This window comes from Aedes albopictus, chromosome 1 (genome assembly GCF_035046485.1).
Source record: "Aedes albopictus strain Foshan chromosome 1, AalbF5, whole genome shotgun sequence".
In the NCBI taxonomy this organism is placed as follows: Eukaryota; Metazoa; Arthropoda; class Insecta; order Diptera; family Culicidae; genus Aedes; species Aedes albopictus.
Window position 1 is genome coordinate 33,937,311 of NC_085136.1, and position 27,918 is coordinate 33,965,228.

The 27,918-nt window shown below is 39.4% G+C and overlaps 1 protein-coding gene across 3 annotated transcripts in view; it reads left to right on the plus strand.

Moving 5' to 3' along the window:
• LOC109412976 (octopamine receptor Oamb-like) overlaps window positions 1-27,918 on the plus strand; it is an 841,374-nt gene that overhangs the window by 428,835 nt on the left and 384,621 nt on the right. Inside the window, exon 6 of one of the 3 annotated variants that reach the window (XR_009995986.1) lies at window positions 1,408-9,989. The exons of 1 other annotated variant lie outside the window; for it this stretch is intronic. Coding sequence is in view for 1 of the 2 variants with exons in the window: in XM_029855987.2 (XP_029711847.1) it covers window positions 1,408-2,246 (839 nt within the window). In the remaining variant the exon portion in view is untranslated. Of the gene's footprint in view, window positions 1-1,407; window positions 27,686-27,918 lie in introns of those variants that run through there. One more of the 3 variants, XM_029855987.2, reaches the window with a different exon arrangement.

The window sequence follows — 27,918 nt, forward strand, 5'->3', positions numbered from 1 at the left end:
GTAACGATGGCTGGGTAAACAACGCAATTCACTGCAAAACGAATACCGAGAACAACAACAACAGTGACAAAACCACAAATGTTTCGCTGAGAAGGAGACGAAATTTCTCACGCTGCCAACACGCACACCAATAAACATCCGAACACGATCACATATACATGAAAAAAAAAACCGATTGCTAGTCATCATCCACCCGCCCCTCCGATTCTTCCAAGTAGTAGATTTGGTACCTTTCTGCAACCCCCCGTTCGATCGTTCGTTCCATAAAACGTCATGTCATGGCTTCCCTCGATCCGATTCCGTTCGGAGGGAGCACGTTCCGCATAAGCAACTTTATCTGTCAAGTATGATTTTGCGTTTGATTCTTTACGACTTGTATACTTTTCCAAGTTTATTAGTTCGACTGTTTTCGCTCTCTCTCTTTCTTCTCTCTTAGATTGGTAATTGGAATGCTGTCCTTGCGAATCCCAAATTTCTAGCTTATGGTTTACGGAATTCCCTTCTTTGGATCGAAATTTTCCTCTTAAATAAACAGTTTGTTTTTACTTTTGTATAGTGAAAGTTTGGAATCGAAGTTTAACGGAATGCTGTTACATAAGTTTGTTTGGTATTATATAAGAACCGATGCCGAATCGATCGTCCAGTTATACTACATCGAGTTATGTAAAAGTTGTTAAATAGGTTATGGACTAATCAGCGTTTGTAAGTGTATTTTGTAAATGACAAAAAAAACGGTTCGAGTGCATGTTTTTTATATTGTAAATGAAAAGTTCCAGTGTATTGTACGTCCCTTTGAAACCGAAAATCAATTTCGTACCTGTAGTTACAAGAAGCCAATTAAAATCAGTTCAAACGAATTGAATGTGATGTTCCCGAGAAACTCATCAAAAGAAAACAAAAACAATTCCAAGTGCAAGAAACCTTCCAACTAATACCACAACTGGATGTAAGTTAAAAAATAACGCATCATCACAGTAAGCTGTCAGACACGCCTTTTAAACTAACAAACAAATACACAATCGTCACACGAGAACGAACTGTCATGCTACACTAGCGCCACCAGGTATCTAACCGGCCACCTGTCACTAACGAACAAACAAACAACAGATCACCATAACAACCACCACCATGCCATGCTCACCAGCGCCTGCTACCACCACAACAACCAACACCTATACTGTACCTTCCATCTCCTTTCCGAAAACAGTAAAACCGAATGCAAAACCGAAGCGATCAGAACGGTCTCTTAATCAACAATCTTCTTCTTTTCTCTTTCTGTCCTTCCTCCACTTCAACTTCCACCAATCAAAAACTTCCACAACTACAAACAACCCCCCTCAAAAAACTAACTCCACGCCCCACCCAAAAATCCTGCCCTCCCCCCGCCTACTTCAAACCCCGATCCAGGTGGCAAAAAGAACAACAACTTCGACGACAGTCTGACGCTCCGGATGCACCGCGGCAAAGGCGTCGGAGCCCTGATGGCGTCCACCATGCGCACGCACAACATGCTCATCGAAGGTTCGGCCGTACGGCCTACCAGCGTTAACAGCGCGTCCTCCACCGCCAACGCAAACCCCCAGATCTCGATATCCTGCCCCAGTGGGAACACGTCCCATCTGACCAGTCCCACCGTATCACTGGGGTCATCGCTCCAGATCAACCTGCCGTCGCAACACAACGGAGGCAGCAGTAATGGCGGTGGCGGTGGCGGTTCCGGCTCCGTACGGTACCCTCCCAGCCGGCCCAACTCGCGGCGGAAATCCGTCTTCAAGGAAGCCCCGGCCGGAATCTCCCGGGACCTGTCGCCCAACTCGTCCAAGAAACTTGGCAAAAAGCACCTCAAAGTGCAGGTCAAGCGGTTTCGCATGGAAACCAAAGCGGCCAAAACCCTAGCCATCATAGTAGGCGGTTTCATCATCTGCTGGCTGCCGTTCTTCACCATGTACCTCATCAGGGCCTTCTGCGATGACTGCATCAACGACACCCTGTTCTCGATCCTCTTCTGGCTCGGGTACTGCAACTCGGCCGTCAACCCCTTCATCTACGCTCTCTTCTCGCGTGACTTCCGGCAGGCCTTCAAACGGATCATCATGCGGTGCTTCTGCTGGAAGCGCTTCAAGATCAACCTCCTGAAGAAGTCCTCCACCACGCAGCATACCAACAATCACAGCTACAGCCCGTCGGCCTTCACTCCGCTGGCGTCCACGCCCCGGACCGAACTGGACAACACCGTGTTCAGATGACGATCCTTCAGCTCGCTGGAACCACCGACTCCACCGTACGGCTCCGCGAAGAAGTCCACGTCGCCGTCCGGAGCCGGGCCGGGCCTGTTTCGGTCCACTTCGGTGCGGGCGCCACCAAGGGCGTCCACAGAGATCCACCTGGCACGCCGTCCGACCGTGATCGAGTACCAGCTAGGGGCGGGCGGTGGAGGAACAGCTCGGACGCAACGGGTCATCGCCGAGGAGGATCAGACGATCGAGCAGGATGACGAACCTTCGTCGGTAGGGACCTTGGATAGAAGCGGGAAAACGATAACGAGCTTGTAAGGGTGGGATGGGGCGGTAGACCAGGGGTGGTTGGCTAAGATTACGAGGGTGACAAACAGGTTTATGGGAGTGGTCTAGGTTGGAAATGATGGAAAGGGTTTTTTTTTCGATGAAAGGTAAGTGAAATCGCTTAGCCTGTGCTTGTTTTACGGGACAGATCTTCTCAGCTTAGTGGTACAAACAAAGAGTTTTCGATTTCTGTGATGACAACAGATTCCTTTAACGAAAACATCACGACAAAAAGGCTTTCATACGGAAAGTGCTGATGTTACCACCGGGTGCAAGATTCACGTTTAGCTTGTCAAACGTTTCTAGTGGTCTATGATCTCGGGTTTGTAACGTGCTGTTGCGTGTACTTCGCAATCAATTGTCCAGGATTAAACTCGCCTAGTATTGCAATTGTAAACTCGAAAACTACTGAATCGAGCGAGTGTATTTACCTAGTTGTTTTTGCGGGCTGGATTGGTTCGTGGCTGTCAATCTCCAATCTCGGTCACGCCCAACGCTCTCCTGATCGCGCTCCACCTGATTCGCCCACCCTGACCGCTGCCCTTCAGGTCTTCTTGTATCGTGCGAATCTCTTGCGAACAATAGTTCTGCTGAGTTGCTTTCCGGCCTTATCACAACATGCTCTGCCCAACGTATTCTTCCAGCTTTTGTCACTATCCGGCTATATGATTCGCAGTAGAGTGCAGCGAGCCCGAGGTTCATCCTTCTCTGCCATACATCGTTCTCCAGTACACCGCCAAAGACGGTCCTAAGCTAGGTCCTAAGCACTCGAAGCCCGAACACTCCGAGTACTTGTATGATCCTCCGAGATAGACGAAGTCCTCCAGCAACTCTAAAGTGTTCCCGTCTATTGTAACACCGCTGCCTAGTCTTGCTTTCTCGTCCGTGATTCCTACTGACAGCATGCACTTCGTTTTTGACGCGCTTACACTCAGTCCGATCTTTGCTGGTAACATAAGGCTGAATTTCAAAAGGCTGAATGCACAAAAGGCTGAATTCGAAAGGCTGACATTAAGAAACTGTATCATAAGGCTGAAATTACAAAAGGCAAAAAAAATATGAAAATGCATGTATAAATTATAGTACTTCATCCTTTTCTTGGAGTTACGCCCCAACTGAGACAAAGCCTTCTTCTCAGCATGGCATATTGTGTAACAAGGATAAAGATACTCAATGCCAAAGGGAGTTAATAAAATTTTCACAATGAAAAATTCTCTGAAAAGTTTGAAACTGAGCTTAGTAAATAGACTAATAATGCATAACAACGAACACAAAAAGGTACTGATAATAATTATATCGTTAATTTTTCCTTCTTGTTTAATATTGAGAATAGGATTTGGAACGACGGATATCTTCGGAGGAGAAGACTTGAATTCACAATAAACGTTTATTTTACGTCCGAACAGCTTGAGCACTTGAGAGGAACTGGTTAGGAAATTTTCCTAACAAACTGTGTAACCAAGGGCGTTGTTAAGGGTCGCAACCGTTACCGATTGCCTACTTCAACATTTAAGCTATTCTTTCGAGTCTGTTTTGGAGATTGTTGTCATTACGGCTACGCGACACGAATGCACCCTTCAGGTGTAAAGTGTCGTAAATACATTAACAAACAACAAGCAAACATTACGGCTACAAAACAATAACATCAGAGATTTTCTCTTCTTTTGAGAAATACAGTCTTAGTATTATAGACGTTCAATAACGCATAGCAATTTGACCAGTCGTAAAACTTTCCTATTCAGATTAAGCATGTTTTGAGTGTAGAATGTTCCCCCAAAATGAATTAGTTTGGTCAACAATGAACTTGGGGAAGGTAGGACGGTCAAGCAAAACAGTGCCACGGTTGGGTAATCGCCAACAAGCAAATTTTCAAATCAAGCCTAACTTTACCAAACCGTATCTAACAAGATACATAAACGGACACGACATAAATATCACAAGGCAGGCTAGTAACCTATGTAAACATCATTTTTGGATGTAAACATGTGACGTCGTTCTTATCGTTTTACGTTGATCAAATTGGTGAGGAGTACTAGATTATTGAGGAAACGCCTATGAACGATTTGAATTACGTCATCAAAAAACTGTCAGATTTCCGGAAGGTATCACCTTCTAAATATTGTACGCCATGTAAACGGAGAAAATCGAAGGGGAAGTTCGCTGTTCCCATAGCAACTCATACATTGCGCATTCAGAAACGTGAAAAAAAAATTCACAAATCATCCCCAAAGGTGAGTGATACAAGTAGTCCTTAACGAAATTTAGCGCCTCATGTGAAAATCTCTTTTTTGTTTACATATGTTACATACGGTATTTGGTAAAGTTAGGCTTGAAATAGACCGTAAAATCAGTGGATGTATATAATTATTCCCAATTAGAGTGATACGTCTGTTTGTCTAAGTTGTTAGTGTTGAGGTTAGTCTCTAGGCTAACTAAAAAAATACTCGAATCTTAAGTCGAATCACTATTTCAGCCTTAGGGAACGTCCATAAATTACGTCACGCAAAAATTGCCAATTTTCAACCCCCCCTCCCCCCTATGTCACACATTTTGTATGAGACCACTTACATTTTTGTATGGGTTGTCACACTTTACTGAACCCCCCCTCCCCCCCTTAAAGCGTGACGTAATTTATGGACGTTCCCTTACGTTATTTCAGCTTTTCGATGCATTCGGCTTTTTGTAATTTCATCCTTTAGTGTTTCAGCTTTTTTTATTTCAGCCTTTTGTAATTCAGCCTTGTTGTAAGTAAGGATTTTCCTAGAATCCTGAGATATACTACTCCATATCTATGAGACGGATTGTCTCAGAGTTCCGAGAGGAATTACCCCAGAATCCTATGATAAATTGTATCAAAATTCTAAGGGAAGTTTTCCCTGGGGATTGTCCCAAAATGTTCCAGAATCCTAAGATGAATTCTTCCAGAATCCTGAGAGGAATTCCAAGAGTGGTTCTTCCACATTCTTGAGATAAATTGTGAGAGATTCTCACAAAAGCAAAAGATTTTCGAATTCCTAGGTTGAATTCCCCAAGAAACTTGAAAGGATTTACCCTAAATCCTGAAAAGGGTAGCATAAAACTCTAAGAAGGATTACTCCTGAATCCTGAGAAAGGTTTCCTCAAAATACTGGGCGGGATTGCCAAAGAAATCTGAGATGTGCTCTCACAGTATTCTGGGAGGTAGGACACCATAATCTTGAGAAGAATTCCTTCAGAATCCTTTAAAGTATTCTCCCGGAATTCTTAAAATATGCTGGGTGGAATCCATTAGAATGCTGAGAATAATTCAGCCAAAATTCCGAAAGGTGATTCCCCAGCATCTTGAGAGGGATTATAAGAGGGGTAATTCCAGATACTCGAGAGAAATATATCTAGAAACCTAAAAGATTTTTTTTTCGAAAATCTGATAAGGATTCTCCCTGGAAGGGATTACGAAAACTTATAGAATGGACTTCCTCAGCATCCTGAGAAGGATTTCTGGAGGTATTCTTACATAAAACAGAAAATTACCGCAGATTCCTGAAAGACATTCCCCTAGAATATTTGAAATGACTCTCCTAAACTTCTGAAAGGGATTGTCCCAGAACTCTGAGAGTGATTCCTCTAAAAAAATCTAAACTATTACACCAGAATCTCTAAAAAATTCCCATAAACTTGTCAGGGGGTTTCCCTGATTACTAAGAGGAATTCCCACCGAATCCTGAAAGTGATTTCTGGGAGCAACTCCACCAGAACACAGAAAACATAATTCTACTGGGATTCTTGTAGAATGCTGTGAAGGATTTCTTGTGAACCCTAAGAGGAAATACAAAATCTATGCGAGGGTTTCTCCAAAATCCAAATTTCTCTAGAGAAGTCTGCCCAGAATCTCGTGAGAGATTCTTCAGTAGTTAATAATTCTGAAAGAAAGTGCCCTAGCATCTTGAAAAATATAGCCCCAGAATCCTAAGGATTTCTCCAGATCCAGAATCATGAGACAAGTTCCCCAGAATCTAGAGAAAAATTTCCCCAGAATCCTGTCGGGGATTACCCCAGGAAGCCGAATTTTCAGAGAATTTGGGGAAGAGTATCCGCAGAATACTTAGTGATATTCCCGCAGAATTTTTAAAGGATTTTACGCAGAATCCTGAGACGGAATCTAGTAATCCTGTGTGTGATTTTCCCAGAATTCTAAGAAAGATTCCCCCACAATTTTGAGAGGAACTTCGCCACCATTTTGAGAATGCTGAGTAAGATTCTCCAAGAAGTCTGAGAGGAGTTCCTGAAAATGCTGAGAAGGATTTCTTTAGAATACGGAGTGGGATCCTAAGTGAGTCCAGATCATCCAGAAATTTCTTAGAATCCTGAAAGGGATCCCTGGAAAGGAATACCCCAAATTCCCTTAGAATCGACAGATTCCCAAGAATTATGATAGGTATTCCCATATTATACTGTTGAAGAAAAATCCTCCAGAATTTTTAAAGAGGCTCTTCCATAATTCTGAGGACTCCTCTAAAATTTTGTGAAAGGTTCCTCCAAAATGCTGAAAATTATCAAACCAGCATCCTGAGAGACTTTATCCCAGAAAAGATAGAAAAACTCTCTCAATAGGAATTGTCCCTAAATTCTATTAAGGATTTCTCTAGAATTCTGGGAGATATTACTCCAGTTTTCTGACATGGATTCGCTCAGAACCTTTATAGGAATTCCTCCAGAATCCTGAGAGATTTCCTCAAATTCCCGAGATGAATTCTCCCAGAACCCTGTGATGGATTTCCGCAGAATCCTGGAGTAGTTTATCCTCGGGATTCTCCCAGAATGCTTAGATATACATATATTCCCAGAACTTCCTGACGGATTCTTCCAGAATCCTGAGAGAAAGTCTACTGCAGCATTGAAAGGCATCCCATTAGCATCCCCAGAGATTGCCCCATAACCCTGAGAAGTTTCCTAAGGGGGGATCCTACACATTATTAAGAAACATTCATCTAGAATCCTAAGAGGGATTCTCGCTGTCTGTTGTTGTTGTAGTCGATACTGAAGCGAACCACCAGGTTATCGCTGGGAATGAAGCTATAGTTTACTCTACAGTTCGAACTGTAGACCCTGGGTCTTAGAGCAGATCAAAAACTGGTTTGATTACGATCAACTTAAACTTTAAATTCTTTATTGAATACCATACATTCAAGTTCATTTCACTACTTACAATCTTGGAGCCTCGTAACCGTGCGGTTAGGGTCATCAAGCTTCTAACCGCACTATGCTATGAGATGAGGGTTCGATTTCCGTTTCGGTCGATGTTTCATAACTTTTCGTGAGGATAGTTTCTTCTCCGTATCCACTGGTGTATGCGCCGTGTGTCCCTTGTCTAGTATTAAGGTTCATTCAGTTTGTACAGCCTCTGGCTGTAAACGGTGTCCGCGTCTATTTTTACAATCTTCCGTGATTCGTCGCCCTAAAATTTCGGTTTAAAACCCGGTACAGTTTAAAAATACTACAAAATACAGGATTACTTCAAGCACTCTTTTGACAGTATCGCTTTTCTTTCTCAATGCATTTCTTTCCTCTTTTTCATAGAGATTCCAATGCACTGCATAGGGTAGCCAGTCGCATCTATCGCGCTAACACCGACTAAAGGTACGGCTTCCCCATTCCATGGCCCAGGTCACCCGCTATTACCACGTCTCAAATTACCACCGGCCTTTGCCCTGTCAGCACGGTCGTCATAAGTATAGTCCAACAACAGCGTGAACTGCTCGATCGACCATCGCGGATGCCCATAAGGCGCTGTCAATGAACTACATAGACTCAATTTTGGCATTATCAGACTCCCCCTCCCCCTCGTAGACTTTCTTCCACACGAAATTTTCGAAATTTGTATGGACCGTAGACTTTGGTTGGAACCCTGCCTTCTCCCCTCAGAGTCTACTTAGTTTATGGACAGGCCGTAACAGCTACAGAAGAAGACCCTTTTAGTTTGGCGACCACGAAGCCCTCATAGGTAATACAGTGATAGACATTCGTTTAGCCGAGGCTAAAAAATTTTCAAAAAAGTGTCAGGAAACTCATACAAAAGATTTTATGATAAAACTTTTTTATCGTAGTGATAGTATATCTAGTACTGTTTTATAAAAATGTGATACATCACACTTACATATACACTGACACAAAAACGAGGGTAAAAACCCTTCAAATGTCATTTTTTGCCTAGACATTCGTTTAGCCGAATCGTACAATTCCTAGAATTCCATAATAAAAACCATCAAATTTCGAAAAATACCCAACAAAGTCATTTTGTGTGGTGATCTGCATTATAGACCAACTTGTAAATCATGAATTAGATCGTTTTTGGAAGTGTTGCCATATTAATTTTGCATGCATCTCATATAAATATGTCATAATATTATAAATGTTTCTAAATTGAGATTTAATGTAGTTATTTTAATCGGAAGTGTTTCAAAAGAATTTTATGAAAGTTCCATGACCTAAACAGGTTGAAAATTTACGAAAAACAATGTTTTTAACAGAAAAAAATAACGCAAACCATCAAAAAATCACGTATTTAAGTATTGTTTTGATGAAAAATGATGCTTTCACTTGCATAGGTCACAGCGTTTACTACTATTACGTTTTCTTATAGCTCCTAACATCTTGTAGACTGTATGCTGGCTGAAATAACATACATTGAACGGCTCATATTTCGAGAAATGGCACCGAAAGTATTCAAATTTCTAGCATGAACTACTTGTTTCATAATTTAGACATTCTTTTCAAATAAATCATGTTAAAAATGAATGTGGTTCACAACTTAGACTCATTTATAATATATTTCTTCAGATTGAATGAAATAAGCCAATTGTTTGACCATATCTTGCATTTTTGTATGAGCATCTGCTTTTGAATAAACAGGGTACAAAAAATATGACACTTCTTGCAGTTCTTTCACTTTGCAGTCTTCCAACCCATTTAGTAATGCTAGTATCAAACAGGTATACTCGACAGGCATTAGGGCACGTATTTATTTCAATGCAGGACTGTTTATTTTAGCTTTTATCAATCCCATTTTAAAGTTTAACCAACCAAAAACCAATATACTTAATTTTTTCATGACATTTTATGCAATAATTTGAACATTTTTAACAATAATTCTGTGCCATATTTTCAAAACTGCTAATCTAGCTTACGTTTGAGTGTTTACAGAAATCATTTTTCTTAAATAAATTTGTTTATCTTCGCTTCTCCTTATCAAGACATTTTTTTATAATATTTCTCTGAATTTCACAAATAAATAAACTTTTAAGGCCAATTATCTTGCTAACACGTCATAAACTAAATGCCTTGGAGTATATCCTCGAAATATACTCACGAAATTGCAAAAAATCTATTGAAAACCAATTTTTCATTTACCTCGGCTAAACGAATGTCTAGGCAAAACATGACATTTGAAGGGTTTTTACCCTCGGTTTTGTTTCAGTGTATATGTAAGTTTAATGTATCACATGTTTATAAAACAGTACTAGATATACTATCACTACGATAAACAAGTTTTATCATAAAATCTTTTGTATGAGTTTCCTGACACTTTTTTTGGTCTCGGCTAAACGAATGTCTATCACTGTAGACACCATCTCCTGGACGGGGTACTTACCCCAAGTAACACACTTGTCACCCCAGAAGCCTAAATACTTACTTGCTAGAAGTAAGTGTACCATCCACTTATGAAGTGAACATGTAGCCACTACGCTACGGGCCCCGGCTCTCTAGACACACTTACTGCTAAGTGCCTCCTCCAGACTCTGCAGGTGTCGCTTTTGCGCTCCTTGTCGTGCTTGAGCTCGATGATCATTTCACCCATACTAGTACGTTTAACACTGTGCACGTCGACTCCCAAATCCACGAGCTTGGCGTCGCTCCTGTCGTATTCGAAATCTACTACTATTACAAAATTCTAATTCTACGTCGACCGTTCTTTGTAACACACGTCATACATAGGGTTTCGAACTACTTCGGCACCAGCACCCATTCCCGGCACCTCACAGAAAAACAAATCAAAATATCACTTGCCGCATATTTTCCAAACGCACTTCCGTAGGTAATTATCTCCCGCAACATTTACGCAACGGGATCCACAGTCAATGAGCTACACGTTCACTCTGAAGCCGCACAAGTGCTCAAAACAAATATTACACGCAGGCGAGTGTACTTCGTCAGCACAAAGATGGGTGCCGAAGTGATTTCCCATTTGATTTTGCTGGAACTTCGGCACTGGTGCCGAGAATTGGTGCTGGACTAGGTGCAGTAAACTCGTTCAAAATCAACTTTCCGGCAGAAAATCTTCACAACAATCACTGTTAATAACAAGTTCAGGCAATAAAGTATCTGATGCAGATGGAAGAAGTGGACGAAAACGATCGTTTCGTTGTGAATTTAGACAATGCAAAATTTTGTTTACATGTTGTGCCGGAAATGGGGTCAAAAACCCTATAACTGAAGGGAAATTTTTATCGCACCGTTCGCTTCTTTTTCTTCCATTGAGTTCATTTCAGTATCTGTCATCATCAATACACACTCAACGTAAACTACGTAAAGGTGATTCGATTTTACTCATCACTATTGCCTCGTATTCACTACAGCTCCTTATTGTCTTCAAGAGTTCCGAGTACGGTTCGGACCATGGTTCGGACTGTTCGTCGCCTTTCACACGCTTGGAACCTACTCTTCCACGCCTTCTTGGTTTGACGTCCCTGATCTCCTCAACTTGCTGTTTTTTTTCTCACTCTTATGTTCCTCCTTGAATTTATTCAGAAATTCTTTAATACAGCTTCCGTTGGAGGAGCATTTCATTCTCAGCCGCCAGATGCCAGACAGCAGAGCTGCGAAATATCATGTCAGTCAGTTGACGACTGATTTTGCACCACCGCCACACTGTTTCCAAAGGCCCAATTTCGTGATCGAAATTGTTTTGGGCATGAAAAATTGATTTTAGAGGTTTGGTTTCTTCGAAGAAGTTGTTTGGTATATCAGAGCCCTTCTTTTGGAAGTATCAATAATGTGATTAATCCACCTAAAAGTGAGATAGAAATTCATTTTTTTTCATAAGTGAGCGTGTTCATGTCTTCAGCAAAGTTGTAGAAAATGTCATTATGAGAAAACTTGCCGAACAAACTTTTGCTCTATCTGCTCAATTTCTAGCGATATGGGCCATTATTTGTGAATGGCCCCTTAAAACCTTTTTTTTTGTTGTAACTTTTTTCAGACATTTTTGGGAATTTTCAAATGTTCTATAAAGTTATTTAATATGACAATAAACGTATTTCTTCTGAAGACGGCAACATTGTATCTATGATAGTTTTTGAGGTATTTACTTATTTTTTTGAAAGGTAGCCTTTTTTACGTTTTTGTGACATTTACAGAGGCAAAATGGGGCAAGACTTTTCAATTGAATATGAAAGAAGTTTATAATAGGTGTAAATTTTGTTTCAACTCAGGCTGGACACTTGCTTCCTTGACAGTAAAATTGAGCTGTGAAATATTTTAGTTTGTGACTGAAATTTTCAAAAAACTCAAAAAGTATTGAAGATAGAACTTTCTCGTCTTCAAAGAAAACATGTATTTTATCATATACTAGCTGTCCCGGCAAACTTTGTCTTGCCAAGCTGTGGTGGTTTGACAGCTGTTGAGGACATCGGAGCAACGCACTCTAGATTGATTTCATTTCAATCACGAAAAAATTCTTCCCGGCTCATGAAAAATCAGTATTTTTACATTATTTATACTTCTTGAAGGACTTTCGTAACTTTTTTATGTATATAAACACACCCACTATGAATACGAATCGAACCGTGCAAGAGTCATGCTGATCGGTTCATCCGTTCGGGAGTTTTGTTGCCTCAAAGGAACTTCAAACTCATTTTTATATATATAGATAGATAATAACTTCGTAGAACATTTAAAAATTTCTAAGAATGTCTGAAAAAAGTTACAATGAAAAAACTGATATTTAGGGGTCGTTTTCAGGAAATGACTCATATCTTTCAAAATGGAGCATATAGAACAAAAGTTTGTTCGGCAAGCTTTCTTATAATGATATTTCCTACAACTTTCCTGAAGACATCAATATACTATATTCACATATGGTAAACACTGAATTTTCATCTCACTACTAGGTGAATTGATCACAAAAGTAATAATTTCAAAAGAAGGATTCTTGTCTATCGAACAACCTCTTGAAACAAACTTTTGTCCTATCTGCTCCGTTTTGATAGATATGGGTCATTTTCTGTTAACGACCCCTAAATATCAGTTTTTTCATTGTATCTTTTTTCAGACATTTTTAGGAATTTTCAAATGTTCTACAAACTTATTATATATGATAAAATGCATGTTTTCTTTAAAGACGACAAAGTTCTATCTTCAATACTTTTTGAGTTTTTTGAAAATTTCAGTTACGAACTAAAATATTTTATAGCTCAATTTTACTGTCAAGGAAGCAAGTGTTGAAACAAAATTTACACCTATTATAAACTTCTTTCATATTCAATTGAAAAATCTTGCCCCATTTTGCCTCTGTAAATGTCACAAAACCGTAAAAAAGGCTACCTTTCAAAAAAAAAAAAGTAAATATCTCAAAAACTATCATAGATACAATGTTGCCGTCTTCAGAAGAAATACGTTTATTGTCATATTAAATAACTTTGTAGAACATTTGAAAATTCCCAAAAATGTCTGAAAAAAAGTTACAAAAAAAAAAGGTTTTAAGGGTCCATTCACAAATAATGGCCCATATCGCTAGAAATTGAGCAGATAGAGCAAAAGTTTGTTCGGCAAGTTTTCTCATAATGACATTTTCTACAACTTTGCTGAAGACATAAACATGCTATATTCACCTATGAAAAACATCGAATTTCTATCTCACTTTTAGGTGGATTAATCACATTAGTGATACTTCCAAAAGAAAGGCTCTGATATACCAAACAACTTCTTCGAAGAAACCAAACCTTTAAAATCAATTTTTCATGCCTAAAACAATTTCGATCACGAAATTGGGCCTTTGGAAACAGTGTGCACCGTCACTATCACTGTAGGCCGCTCAATATTAAATCGATAGTGACCGGCAACGACTTGATACTGACCCGCAGTCCAGAGCACTATTATAGCAACTGAACTGATATTTTGGCGATTTTAGCCAAAACTCAAAATGTTTAATGACCAACATACAAAACTTGTTATTGTGTACCACATAATCAAATTTCATCACTTTAAGTGTTTATTCTGATTTCAAAACGAATTTTAAAGATGGCCTATCAGTGATAGCTACCCGCCATCGCAATCAGTCCAGTTGTGATGGGAAAAGAAAAGTGACAGTGACTCAACAGAGCACACGCTGACTTGGATCGCAGTAAGCCTATCAAAATCGGCGGTTTACCTACCATTGATAGTGACAGAGAGCAACTCTGCAGAACAGGCGCTGTTTGAGCCGCACCTCCTTGGTGAATAGACGCTCGGGTCGTACCTCCTCAATCTAGGTGAAGTCAGAAGGACAACAATGCCCAGGGCTGCACTACCAGCTGAGCACACAGTTCTTAGCTGGCGTTCTTTGTCATCGTTTGACCCGTGAAAGCATGAAGTAGGAACTTGTGAGGACCAGAGCTATGTTGGAAGCTTTCCTTATCGACTCTCCGTTTTGCAGCCCGTCAGAAATTCTACATTAGATTTCTCCATAAATTTGTCCAAGGATTCTTTTAGAAAAACCTGCAATGCGTTCATCCCAATTAGGGAGGATGCCATAAAAAATTACGTCAGGAATTCGGTCAGAAAATCTACCACAGTTTTCTTCAGAAAGTTCTCCAGTAGTTTATCATTAGTTCTCCCAAAAAATATCTGAGAAATTTGTAGAGGTCTTCTTTCAGATAATCGCTCAGGAATAATTTTAGAAATTTCCTCAAGTTTTTTTTCGGTAGATTTCAATGGGATCCTTCTGAAACTCTAAGCTTCGACTTTTAATTTATTAAGTTTACTTTAAAAATTCGTTTCATTTGAAAAATCCTTCGGAATTCTCTCCAGGGATTCATATTAGCCACAGAGGGATTCCTTCAGAAAATCGTTCGAAAATTCGTTCATTTTTTTCAGTGGTTTCTTCAAAAATCTTCCAGAGATTCCTTAAGAAATTTGTGCAGATATTTGTTCAAGAAATCCACCAGATATTTGTTCAGATTTTTCTCTGCAGATTCCATTGAAAATTCCCGCAGGAAAGTGACCAATAATTTCTTCAGGGGTTCAACCAAAAAACAATGTAGGAGTTCCTCCAGAGATACTAAGGTATTACATTAATGACGGTCAGCTGCACAGCGTATCAGACGCCAATCACGTATCATCCCCGATTTTCTTAAGCATCAAACAGTATTATCGGCGCACTAAACATAAATCTTGTCAAGCAGTAGAAGTCTCTGAGGAAATTTCTTAAGAAATCCCAGATGAAATTTCTTAACCAAGCGCCGCGAATTTTTTTTTTGGGTATCCCATGAAGGAAAGCCTTTTAGAATGTTCTGGTGTACTTTCTTGAAAAATTCATTAAGTAATCCATGCGGAAATTTCCCAAGGATTTTTTGAGAATTTTTTTTGAGGATCCCTTCCGAAGTCTTATGACAAACCCCAAAGGGAATTCCTTATAAATTCTCTGAGGAAATTTCTTGAGGGTCCACTGATGGAACTCCTTGCGGAATCTTTGAGGGAATTCTTCGAGCAAGTTTCTTTAGTAATCTCTGTAGAAATTTCTTGAACATTCTCTTGGGAAATTTCTTTAGTGATCCCAGACGGGATTTCTTGAGAATTATATGAGGGAATGTCCTGGATCATCCTTGAGGGAAATTATTGAGGATTTCCTGCAGGAATTTTTTAAGGTTTCTCTGAGGAAATTTCTCGAGGACTTTCTTGAGGAACTCACGGCAGAATTTGTGGAGAAATTCCCGGAGTAAATTTGAAGTGAATTGCAAGAGGAATTTCTAGAGGAATTCCCAGATGATTTTCTGGAGCTATTATCGGAGGAATTTCTGGATGTATTCCCAGAGAAATTTCTCAAGATATTTCTTGAAGAATTTCCGAATGAATTTCTGGAAGAATTTTCTGAGGAATTTCTAGAGTAACTCCAGGAAAAAAATTGGAGGGATTCCCGAAGAAGTTTCTGAATGGATTCCTCCCTTGATTCCTCCTGAGAAATTTTAGAAGAACTTCTGGAGGAACTCCCACAAGAATTTCTGAAGGAATTTTCGGAGGAATTTTCGGAGGAATTCCCGGATGAATTTCTAAAGGAGTTCCAGAGGGCATTTTTGGATGAACTTCTAAAAAAGGGCATCTGGAGGTATTCCTGGAGCTTGAGGAATTTCCGAATATTTTTATGGATGAGTCCATAAAAGATTTTCTAGAAGAATTCCCAGAGAAATTTCAGGAGGTATTACTTGAGAGATTTTCTGAAGATTTTTTAGAAAAATTTCTTGATGAATTCCCTGAGGAACATCCGGAGAAATTCCCGGAGAAACTTCGGAAGGAATTCACGATGGATTTTTTTTGAAGATTTCCTGGAATTAATTAATTAATTAAAAATTAATGTGTGGAGAAATTCCCAGAGGAATTCATTGAGTAGTTCTCCAAGCAATTTCTGGATAAATTGCCAGTGGAATTTCTCGAGGAGTTTCCAGAAGGACTTCTGGTAGAATTCTGGAGGACCTCGCGGAGGATTTTCTTCAGGAATTGTCAGAGGACCTTATGGTAAAAGTCTCGGGTGAAATTTCTAAAAAAAAAACCAGAGGTCTTTCTGGAGGTATTCTCGGTGGAATTTCTGGAAAAACTCTTTGTGGAATTTCTGGAGGAATTTCCGAAAGAATTTCTGGAGACATTCCCGAAGGAGTTTCTGGAAGAATTCCTAAAAAAAATGTGTGAAGGAATTCACGAAGGAATCTCTGGAGGAATTCCTAGAAGTATTTCTGAAGGAACTCCCTGAGAGGAATTCGTAGAAGTATTTCTGAAGGAACTCCCTGGGAGGAATACCCGGTAAAAAATATGGATTTATTCCCAGAGGAATTTCTGAAGGAATTCTTAAAGAATTCCTGATGGACTTTCTCGAGGTATTTCCAGGAGATTTTCTGGAGAAATTTTATGAAGAATTCACGGAGAAAGGATTGACGGTGGAATTTGCGGAGGAATTCCAGAAGAAGTTTCTAGAGGACCTTGTGAAGGATTCTATTCAGGAATTGATGGAGGACCTTCTGGAGAAATTCCCGGAATAATGTCTGGTTTCCCGACGAAATTTTTAGAAAAAAATCCAGAGGACTTTCTGGAGGTGTTCCCGTAGAAGTTTCTGGGTGAGTTTCTGGAAAAACTTCCTAAGGAATTAATAGTGCAATTCCCGGAATAATTTCTGGATTTATTCCCAAAGGAATTTCTGGAAGAATTTGTTACGAACTTTCTGGAGGTATTCCTAGAAGATTTACTAGAGAAGGTTTATGAAGAATTTTCGAAGAAATTCTGGATTAACTCCAGTAAGAACTTCAGGAACTTTTGGAGGAATTCCCAGAGAATTTCTGGATTATTTCCCGGAAGACTTTCCTAATAATTTCCGGAGGAATTCCGTGAAGCATTTTTGGAAGAACTTGTGGAAGAATTCTGGAGGATCTCGTGGAGGAGTTTTTTCAGGAATTGTCGGAGGACCATCTGGAAAGTCTCGAATGAAATTTCTACAAAAAAAATCCAGAGGACTTTCTGGAGGTATTCTCGTAAGAATTTATGGAAATTTTCCCTGATGAATTTCTGGAAAAACTCCCTGTGGAATTTCTGGAGGAATTTCCGAAAGAATTCCTGGAAAAGAACCCGAAGGAGTTTCTGGAAGAATTCCTGAATAAACAAATGTGTGAAGGAATTCACGAAGAAATTTCTGGAGGAATTCCTAGAAGTATTTCTGAAGGAACTCCCTAAGAAGTTTCTGGAGAAATTCCCGGAAAAAAATCTGGATTTATTCCCAGAGGAATTGCTGAACGTATTATTCCCAAAGAATTCCCGAAGGACTTTCTCGAGGTATTCCCAGGAGATTTTCTGGAGAAATTTTATGAAGAATTCCCGGAGAAAGGATTGCCGGTGGCATTTGCGGAGGAATTCCAGAAGAAGTTTCTAGAGGACCTCGTGGAGAAGTCTATTCAGGAATTGACGGAGGACCTGCTGGAGAAATTCCCAGAATAATGTCTGGTTACCCGAAGAAATTCCTTGAAAATTTTCCAGACGGCTTCCTGGAGGTGTTCCGTAGAAATTTCTGGAAAAACTCCCTGATGAATTTCTGGAAAACTCCCTAAGGAATTTATAGTGCAATTCCCGGAATAATTTCTGGATTTATTTCCAAAGAAATTTCTGGAAGAAATCCTTACGGACTTTCTGCAAGTATTCCTAGAAGATTTTCCGGAGAAGATTTATGAAGAATTTCCGAAAAAAATCTGGATTAACTCCAGTAAGAATTTCAGGAATTTTTGGGGGAAATACCGAACGAATTTCTGGATTATTTCCCGGAACAATTTCCTAATAATTTCCGGAGGAATTCCGTGAAGCATTTTGGATTGATTCCCGGAAGGAATATTGGAGGAATTTCTTGAGGAATTCCTTTATGCATTTAAGGAGGAATTCGTGAATGAATTTCCGGAGGAGTTCTTGTAGGAATGTGGGTTAGTGATTCCCTGAGGATTTTTTGAAGTAATTTGAACGGAAATTTTTACCCGTGGAAGGAGTTTCTGATAGGGTTTCTCACAGAAATTCCGATTCAAAGGAATCCTTGAACTAATGAAAGAAAATAATCTTGAATGAACGCTTCGAGCTACTTCCTAATGAACTCCTGGAGGCACTTTTGTTAGAATTTCACGAACATATTTTACGGCAAGTTTTGTATTTTTTCGGCGGCGAAAAAGGAGGTATTTCGGAATGATTTTTGTGTAGAGATTTCAGGCATGATCTAACGGAGCAATGGAAAAAAAATCTGGGAAAGACCTTTTCAAGGAATCCCGGGGGAATGTGCTTCCACTGGTATTCCTACCACAATCACTCCAGAAATACTGTTATGTTCAATAAAATAACACTGAAAGACAATTTCTATACAAAATGGCCTACTTGGACATGTTGTAACTTTGTTCTCTTAAAAGCGATTGAGTTGAAAATTTGATTGCGAACTACAAACATGCTGAATATTGTAATAATTTTTTTTAAATCTTCTAATCACACGAATTAGCAGTGTACATACATTGAATGGCAGTTTAACTATGAAGTAGATTTTTCGAACACTATTCGACCAATTTTTGACCAAATGGCAAGTCACAATATAATGTTTAAAATTATGAAAATATTTGCTGAATAAAAAAAGTAAATCTAACAATGCTATTGTTTTTTAACAATTCCACATAGTGGTTAACCTTTTTCCTAGGTGCTTAAAATTTTTCTATGACAAATCGGCATTGACTGCTATTTTAATGAGCATTCACAGATTTCGAGGTGAAGTTTCTCAATTCTCTAGGAATTTCAATAAGGGTCGCCCGAGGAATGTCATCAAGAAGTTTTTCAAAAATTCCTCCCGTATTTTTTTCGAAAAATTCTCAGAGATTTCTCAAAATTTTCCTCTCGAGATTCATTCAAGAGTACTTCCTAAGAATTCTTAAGAAAGTTCAGAAAGATCTTTCTTAGAAACTCCTTCAGAGTTTGCTTCAACTGTGTATTCCTTCTGAAATTTCTTTAGGTGTTTCTTCAAAAATAAATAACTCCGAAGACTTATTCAGAGTTTAAGGTATTTATTCATTATTTGTCGCAAAGGTTATTCCATGAAGCTTTTCAGAAAATCTACCTTTTTTTATATCCTGCAGAGATTCCTTCGGAAATTTTTTCAAGGGTTCCTCCAATAGTTCTTTGAGAATTTTTTTTAATTGCTATCGTTCCGTCAGAAACACTTCCTGCGATTCTTCAGATATTTCTTCCAGAAATTGCACGAAAATTACTCGAAGAATTCTTGAAACAATTCCTGAATGAAATTTTCAAGGAATTCCCCCGAGGATTGTCTGATAGAATCGCTTACCTCTCTCTTTGCATTAGTGAGCGAGTTGGTCCCAACGCAATGCAATAGAAATGTTAAAAAAAACTGGTGCTTTTTTTTGATTTCCGGAAAACATTCTTTAATGTTTTCTTGAGAGATTCCTGGACAAAAAAATTTTTTGAAGTTTTCTCTGAGAGAACTGCTGGATCAATGCCTGACAAGATAACTGAAGAGACTTCTTATGATACCTATACTTTGGAAGTAATTACAAGGAAAAGTTGATTGAAAAACTTCTGGAGTGATTTCTGAAAAAAAAACTCCATACAAGAATTTCTGTAAAGTTTGCAGAAATCCTTGCAGAAATTTCAGAGAAACATACTGGTAGAATTCTTCAAGAAATCCCTAAATAAAAATGCCTCATCCTTCTTCCAGGCTGAGGAGGGTCAAAACTCGAGGAATTGCAGTTAAGGGTACATACGGATCAAAAAAGGCCACATTTTGAGCTAAGCATACATTTTGTTGCAACGTTATAACTCTATGATTTCTGGTTATAGGGTTAGCTTCAGAAATATTATCAAAAATTCAGGAATACCTCCTAAAGGCTTCACTAGGGATTCTACCGGACATTCCCAAATGGGTTTCTTCTTTTTTTTTCGGATTAAATAATCCAGAGACTCAGCAACAAATAGAGATTCAAACCAATTGCTTCAGAAAACTTTTGTAAGTTTCTGGCAATAGTTTTCTTTCGGAAAATCGTTGTTTGTCTTTGAAAAACATCATCAAAAAATCATCTGTGGTTTTCAAAATTTTTCAAGGAATTTTCCTTACATTCTTCAAGAACTCCCAAACTAAATCCATAAAATTCATTAATTATGCATATGTTTATTTCAAAATAAGTCAACGAAACTCTTTGAGGAATTATGCCAAAACGATAGTACAAGGCTTCTTTCAATAACTTTTCATGGAATCTGTGCTGGAATTTACATCAATATGTACTTTCTGCACTAAGGTTTTCTGGAACAGAGGCTTTCCAAATACTTCCTTCAGACGATTCATGTTATGTAATTTTGATAGAAAGTACGAAAAGTAGCTGGTATCGCTTCAGGACTTTCAGAAATTCTTAAAAATTTAATATTTTTCAAGTTTTAACCCTCTAATACCCAAATTTTTGATTTTGATCTAAATATCATTTTTCGTCATCTAAAATCGATTTAAACATGTTTTGGAAGGTGATTCTTCTCAATTCTCGATTTCGTGAATTTCAGTTTTTGATTTTTCTAATTTTTATTTTTAAACATCCTCACAGTTTTATATTTTTCCTGGAAGCCTATTTGGGGTACGGGTTTTTTGAGATGAAAACATTTTGAGATTTTATGATTATTGTTGAAATACTTTTATTTTGATTTTTTTTCATAGACAATTTTATTTTCCGTGTAATTTTAAGGAAAATAATTTTAGAGTGTATTCTAGTCCCTTAAACTATAAAACTACGATAGAATGATTTGAGAAAAATTTAAAATATGTTAATTGTAGCGATTCAATACAAAATAAACACTTCTAGAAGGTGACTAAAACATCAATTTTTCAATGATTTTTAAAATATGTAAATACGCTTCAAAATACACCAAAAACTATTTTGAGATATACAAAACAGTCTATCAGCTAAAAATATAAAAATTTCGATTTTCCACGAAACAAAAATTACAAAAATGCTCAAACTATACCCCGTCTAAAGGCGGGGTTGGGTATTAGAGGGTTAACAAGAATGTCTTGAAGATTTTCGCCAGAAATTTATTCCATGATTCTTTAAAAAGTTTTTTCTGGCTTTTTTGTTTAACCTTGATTTTGCATATTATTCAAGAAGTTGATCCTACAGTTACTTTCCGAGCAATGCTCGCAATTACTGCAATTACTCTATTCTTCTAATACGAATTCTACCAGAAAATCTGCTTTGCTTTGAAAACTCTCGGAAAGATTTTCCAGTAATTTATTCATTATGGTTCCATTATTAATTGCTCCATCTTATGGTAATTTATGACGAAGGTTTCCCATATTCATTAATAGAATTTGCTTGACCATCTCTCTTGAATTTTTCCTGGAATATTTCTCAAAGATTTTTTGAATTCTTAATTGCTTAACCTAATTTACAGTTTTTTCATCCACTGGGGCATTACGAAAGCTGCACTTAAAGCTTGCACAGCGCCTAAATGTATTCTATTCTACTATATCGAACTGGTCTATGTGCTGCTTTCACATTTCTACTCTGTCCATGGCAGATCCATGGTATCCATGATGAACATGAGGATGTTTATGTGTGACTGCTGTTCTTTTCCCAGTCCGATTGAGGGTCCATTACGAGTTGCCGTTTTGCCGATATTCAATTATCCGGGTCCTTCAGAGCTATGAGCTCTGAAGAGGGTTAGAGCCAGCCGCTCTCAGGGGGAAAAGCAACTGACGAAAGCGCCGGGACTAGGATCGAACCCATGAACATCCGCTTATGAAGCGAACGTGAGACCACTGCGCCAAAACCTCTCAAAGGTTCTTCCAGCAGCTTCTGCTTGAGTTCACCAAGAAATCTTGCAGAGATTTTCACTAAAATCCCAGATGTTTTGTTATAAGCTATTAGGGGATGTCGTCTATTTTTGATCCGGTTTTAAAAAATGCATTATTTATTTCCAAAGAAAAAAATAGTAATTATAAATTGCCCGCATTTAGAATTGAGACGAAGCAAAAACATGGGGAAAATACTGTGTATACCTACCTGTTTGTCACTCTTCCTAAGTTAACATTACGCCACCTCTGCACAGTGTTCGAAATCGATGATTTTACGATCAAAATTAAATAACTTTTTTTAGGTTGGTTCTAGAGGTTTGGCGTGTTCTACAAAGTTTTTCTGCATGTTAAAAGGCGTCTTTTGATAAAATGTATGATTAATCCCCCTAGAAGTGAAATAAAAAAATTATTTTTTCGAAATATTTTTTTAGAGGTTCGACATTTTCGGTAAAGTTGTAGCCCATAATAAGAGAACAAAAATCGTAGAACATGTCAAAGCTCCATCTCTTACGGTTTTCGAGATATGGAGCGTTTTGTGCGAAGTACCCCTAAAACTAGTTTTTTCAGTGTGTATGAAGTTGATCACCAATATCAACTTCTTTTCCCGATCAGCCTAGATAGCTGTGTAGTGTCGGTAGCGGTTAGTTCAACTGGCTAAGAATAGCACTACGGACCGCCTGCTCCAGTGGTAGGAATCCACTAATCAGGTGACCCCTAATTCATGGTGTTATGCGGCTTTATGCTTACCGTGCCTAGGAATGAATGGCTAGGGGGGTCTAATAAAAACCTAACCGCAAACGGAGCCTGTGGAGTACCAGGGCACCCTCCACAGTATTTGCCCTTACTGTGCTAACCGGAGCAATAGCGCGGTGGACCTTGTGTTTCTCCGAGACAATCAGCTGCCCTTCTTCAATCTCATACTTGAGGCTGAATAAGGGCGGGATTATGAAGATGTTTTTAATTAGTTTAGATTTTCACCTATATGGTTTCGCATTATGCGTTTTACACAGTGTATTCTGTGCATCCTCGCCTTTGGCGCACTCAATTCGATACCGATCTGGCTTTATTGTTGCTGTTCTTTTTTGTGCTGTGATTGTTAAGAGTTTAATCTTGCCTAGTTTGGGTAGTGGCTACGGTTAGGATAGCTCAGATCAATCTTCAGCACAAAAGAACAGCAACGATCAATCTTTGTAGACTTATGCAAAATGGTACAGCCCAAGTGGCGTTAGTCCAAGAACCTTACTTTCGTAAGGGGAATTTCTATTTAGGAAACCTTGTGAATCCGGTGTTTGCTACTTTCAGTAAAAATGAAATGGCAAACTCACGTATCATGCCTCGAGCATGTGTGCTTGTCAACAACGCAATCGTTGCTACACTCATCTCTGAACTAACTACCAGAGATGTATGTGCTATCATAATAGATGTATCTGTTGGAAACCTCAACAGGAAATACGTTTATTGTTCGGTTTATTTACCGCATGATGAACCATCCCCTACGGATGCTTTCAAGCAAGTCATTGCATACTGCACTTCAAAAGGCCTTCCGCTAATTGTTGGTAGTGATGCTAATGCTCACCATATAATCTGGGGCAGCTCAGACATCAATTTGAGAGGCTCCAGTTTGATGGAATACTTGAGTAGTACAGATCTTGGATTACTTAACATAGGCAACCGCCCAACCTTCATGGTATCTGGTAGAGAGGAAGTGTTAGACATAACGCTTTGCTCTAGCAGAATTAGTCATGAGCTGACCAATTGGCATGTGTCAGATGAAGAATCTTTATCTGACCATCGTTACATCTTGTTTGAACATGTGAATTTTACTTCGCAAACTTTGCGTTTCAGGAATCCCCGGTCTACCAACTGGGATCTCTTTACCGATTTGGTTGCAGCCAAATTTCATGGATACTCACCATCAATTGACACTCCAAGTGATTTAGATGATGCCGTTGATACTACAACGACCTTCATCACGGAAGCTTTTGAAGAAGCATGCCCTCTACGGTCTGTGAAGATCACAAGAGGAACCCCTTGGTGGAACTCTGATCTGGCGAAACTCAGGAAACAATGTAGGAAGAGTTGGAAGTTGGAACAGACGACGTTCGGCTGGATCGGAGGCTTTCAGGTCGGCTCGCAAGGCCTACCAGAAAGCTCTTCGGTCTACTGAACGATCCGGCTGGAAAAACCTTTGTACAAATGTTTCCAGTCTGAGTGAAGTCAGTCGGTTAAATAAAATCCTTGCGAAATCAAAGAATTTCCGAGTCAACGAACTTCGTTTGCCAAATGGTGATTTCACTTCCTCTGATGAGGAAGTTTTGGAATGTTTATTCAGTACACACTTCCCCGGATGTGTGGATATTACATCTTCGGATGAACCTGATGTCTTTTCTTGTAGTTATGATTCTTTAGCTTCGGCTCGGAGTATCATAACTTTAGAATCGATTGAATGGGCACTTAATAGCTTTGCTCCTTTCAAATCTCCTGGGGCAGATGGGATTTATCCTATTTTGCTTCAGAAGGGATTTGATCATTTCAAACATGTTTTGAAACAACTACTTGTTTGCAGTTTTGCTACAGGGTATATTCCCAAATCCTGGCGGGATATTACTGTGAAGTTTATTCCGAAAGTGGGTCGCGCGTCGTATGAAGAAGCAAAGAGCTTCAGACCTATCAGTTTGACCTCTTTTCTTCTGAAATGCTTAGAACGCATTGTGGATCATCACATCCGTGATGTTTATCTGGCCAATGTGCCTCTTCATGTGAACCAACATGCTTACCAATCTGGAAAGTCCACTGTGACTCTTTTACACAAAGTTGTTTACGATATTGAGAAGGCATTCGCTCAAAAGCAATCCTGCTTGGGTGTTTTCTTAGATATCGAGGGTGCCTTTGACAACGTGCCTTTCGATGCCATATTGGAAGCCGCACGGGGTCATGGTATATCTCCAATGATTTCCAATTGGATTCACCAAATGCTCAAAAACCGACATCTCTTCTCGACATTGCGTCAAGCGGCGATTAGGAAATTGAGTGTTTGTGGATGCCCCCAAGGGGGAGTCTTATCACCACTTTTATGGAATCTCGTAGCAGATACGCTATTGAGGCAACTCAATAATAGCGGTTTTCCTACTTATGGTTTTGCCGACGACTACCTAACATTGTTAGTCGGTATGTGCATCAGCACCCTTTTCGACCTGATGCAAAACGCTCTTCAGGTAGTTGAGGGTTGGTGTCGCCAATATGGCCTTTCGGTAAATCCGAGTAAAACATCTATTGTTCTTTTCACGGAAAAGCGAAACCGTAATGGTGTTCGAACTTTACGTCTTTTTGATTCTGAAATCAATGTGACTGAACAGGTAAAGTACGTTGGAGTCATTCTTGATTCCAAGCTTTCCTGGACACCTCATGTTGAGTTCAGAATCAAGAAAGCTTGTATGGCCTTCGGGCAATGCCGGCGAACCTTTGGTACAACTTGGGGTCTAAAACCCAAGTATATCAAATGGATCTACACAACTGTTGTTCGGCCAATATTGGCCTATGGATGTCTTGTGTGGTGGCAAAAGGGCGAAGTGAGAACGGTCCAATCAAAGTTAGGCCATCTCCAAAGGATGTGCTTAATGGCGATGTCTGGAGCGTTCTCTTCAACTCCCACGGCAGCGCTCGAAGTTCTCTTTGACGTTGTCCCACTACACATTCATCTCAAACAAGAAGCACTTTCTTGCACTTACCGTCTATGGGTACTCGGTTTACTAGAGGAAACTCCTGTGAACCGCAGTTCAACACACACCTCGTTGTTTCCACTTTTGGTGAATTGGAACAAAGTTGTCCTTGCTCCAAGTGATCTTACAATTGCTTGTAATTTTCCATATAGGACATTTTCCACGAAATTCCCTTCCCGGGAAGAGTGGACATCTGGTTATCTGGAAAGAAGTATTTCAGACGGCATCGTATGTTACACTGATGGCTCCCTTCTAGAAGGTCGAGCAGGTGCTGGTGTTTATTCTCGTGAGCTAAGGCTGTATCAGTCTTATTCACTTGGCAGACACTGCACCGTTTTTCAGGCCGAAATCTTTGCTCTTATGTGCGGAGTGCAATCAGCACTTCAGCAGCACGTAATGGGCAAAGTAATATACTTCTGTTCAGATAGCCAGGCTGCTATTAAAGCACTTGCTTCGGCCAACTCCAGGTCGAAGATAGTTATCGCTTGTCGAACTCAAATTGAGGAGCTGAATTCAGCAAACGCTGTTCACCTTGTATGGGTACCTGGCCATTCTTCCATCGCTGGAAATGAATTGGCTGATGAGTTAGCTCGCACTGGAGCATCACATGACTTCATTGGCCCTGAGCCAGCTATTCCGGTATCCAAGTGTTGGGTGAAGCTTCAGATTGACACCTGGGCTGCCACTCAGCACAAACAATACTGGAATAGTTTGGAGTCATGTCGTCAAACAAAATTGTATTGTACTGAGCCATCTCTAGGGGTGGCAAAGTATCTAACAAATCTGTCAAAGCAGAATTGCAGCATGCTGGTCAAAGCATTGACTGGCCACTGCCGACTCAGTTATCACATGGCGAATATTCAGCAAGCTGATTCATTTGCATGTGATAGCTGTGAATCCGATTATGGAACTTCGTATCATTTAATATGTAACTGTCCAGCTTTTGCGCAATTGCGTTTCCGAGTACTCGGGAAACACTTATTAAGTGAAACTGACTTCAGAAACCTGAATCTTCAGGACGTTCTGTTGTTCTTGACCCGCTGTGGTAAAGAGCTATAGGCTCTCTTTACGCTTTATGCATTATCACAGTGCCCTTCTCAGGGCGCTATTCGAACCCATTGTGGCACGCTTATGCGTTATTACAGTGTCCTTTTCAGGACGCTATGTGAACCCATTGTGGTACGCTTTTGCGAGTATGACGATCCTATTCCCTTACCTGTCCTTTCCCATCTCCTATCCTTTTTCCTTCCCTTCTCCGTCAGGTAAATGGTGAATAGGCTCGTGTTCATGGCGATGGCACAAATTTCCCAAATGGAGGAGAACGTGCCTCTAGAGCCGACCTACTGATACCTGATACCTGCCCGCATTTAGAATTGAGACGAAGCAAAAACATGGGGAAAATACTGTGTATACCTACCTGTTTGTCACTCTTCCTAAGTTAACATTACGCCACCTCTGCACAGTGTTCGAAATCGATGATTTTACGATCAAAATTAAATAACTTTTTTTAGGTTGGTTCTAGAGGTTTGGCGTGTTCTACAAAGTTTTTCTGCATGTTAAAAGGCGTCTTTTGATAAAATGTATGATTAATCCCCCTAGAAGTGAAATAAAAAAATTATTTTTTCGAAATATTTTTTTAGAGGTTCGACATTTTCGGTAAAGTTGTAGCCCATAATAAGAGAACAAAAATCGTAGAACATGTCAAAGCTCCATCTCTTACGGTTTTCGAGATATGGAGCGTTTTGTGCGAAGTACCCCTAAAACTAGTTTTTTCAGTGTAGCTTCAACAGATAAAATCCTACAGTTTTGTGACCTTCTACAAACTTGTTCAGGACGTCGAATTACACATTTCTTTTGAAGATGTCAAGTCATTATATCTTAAAACAAAAAAGTTATAGGCAAATTTATCATATTTTAAGGTGTACTTTCACCTTAAGTAACTATTTCCGGCGCAAAATGGCGCAGATGGCTCAGTCGGTAGTTGAAAGATTAGACTTTTTACTATCACTTGGGGGTGGAAACCCTCGTGGGCAATAGTGGGAAAGGTGGTTTAAAT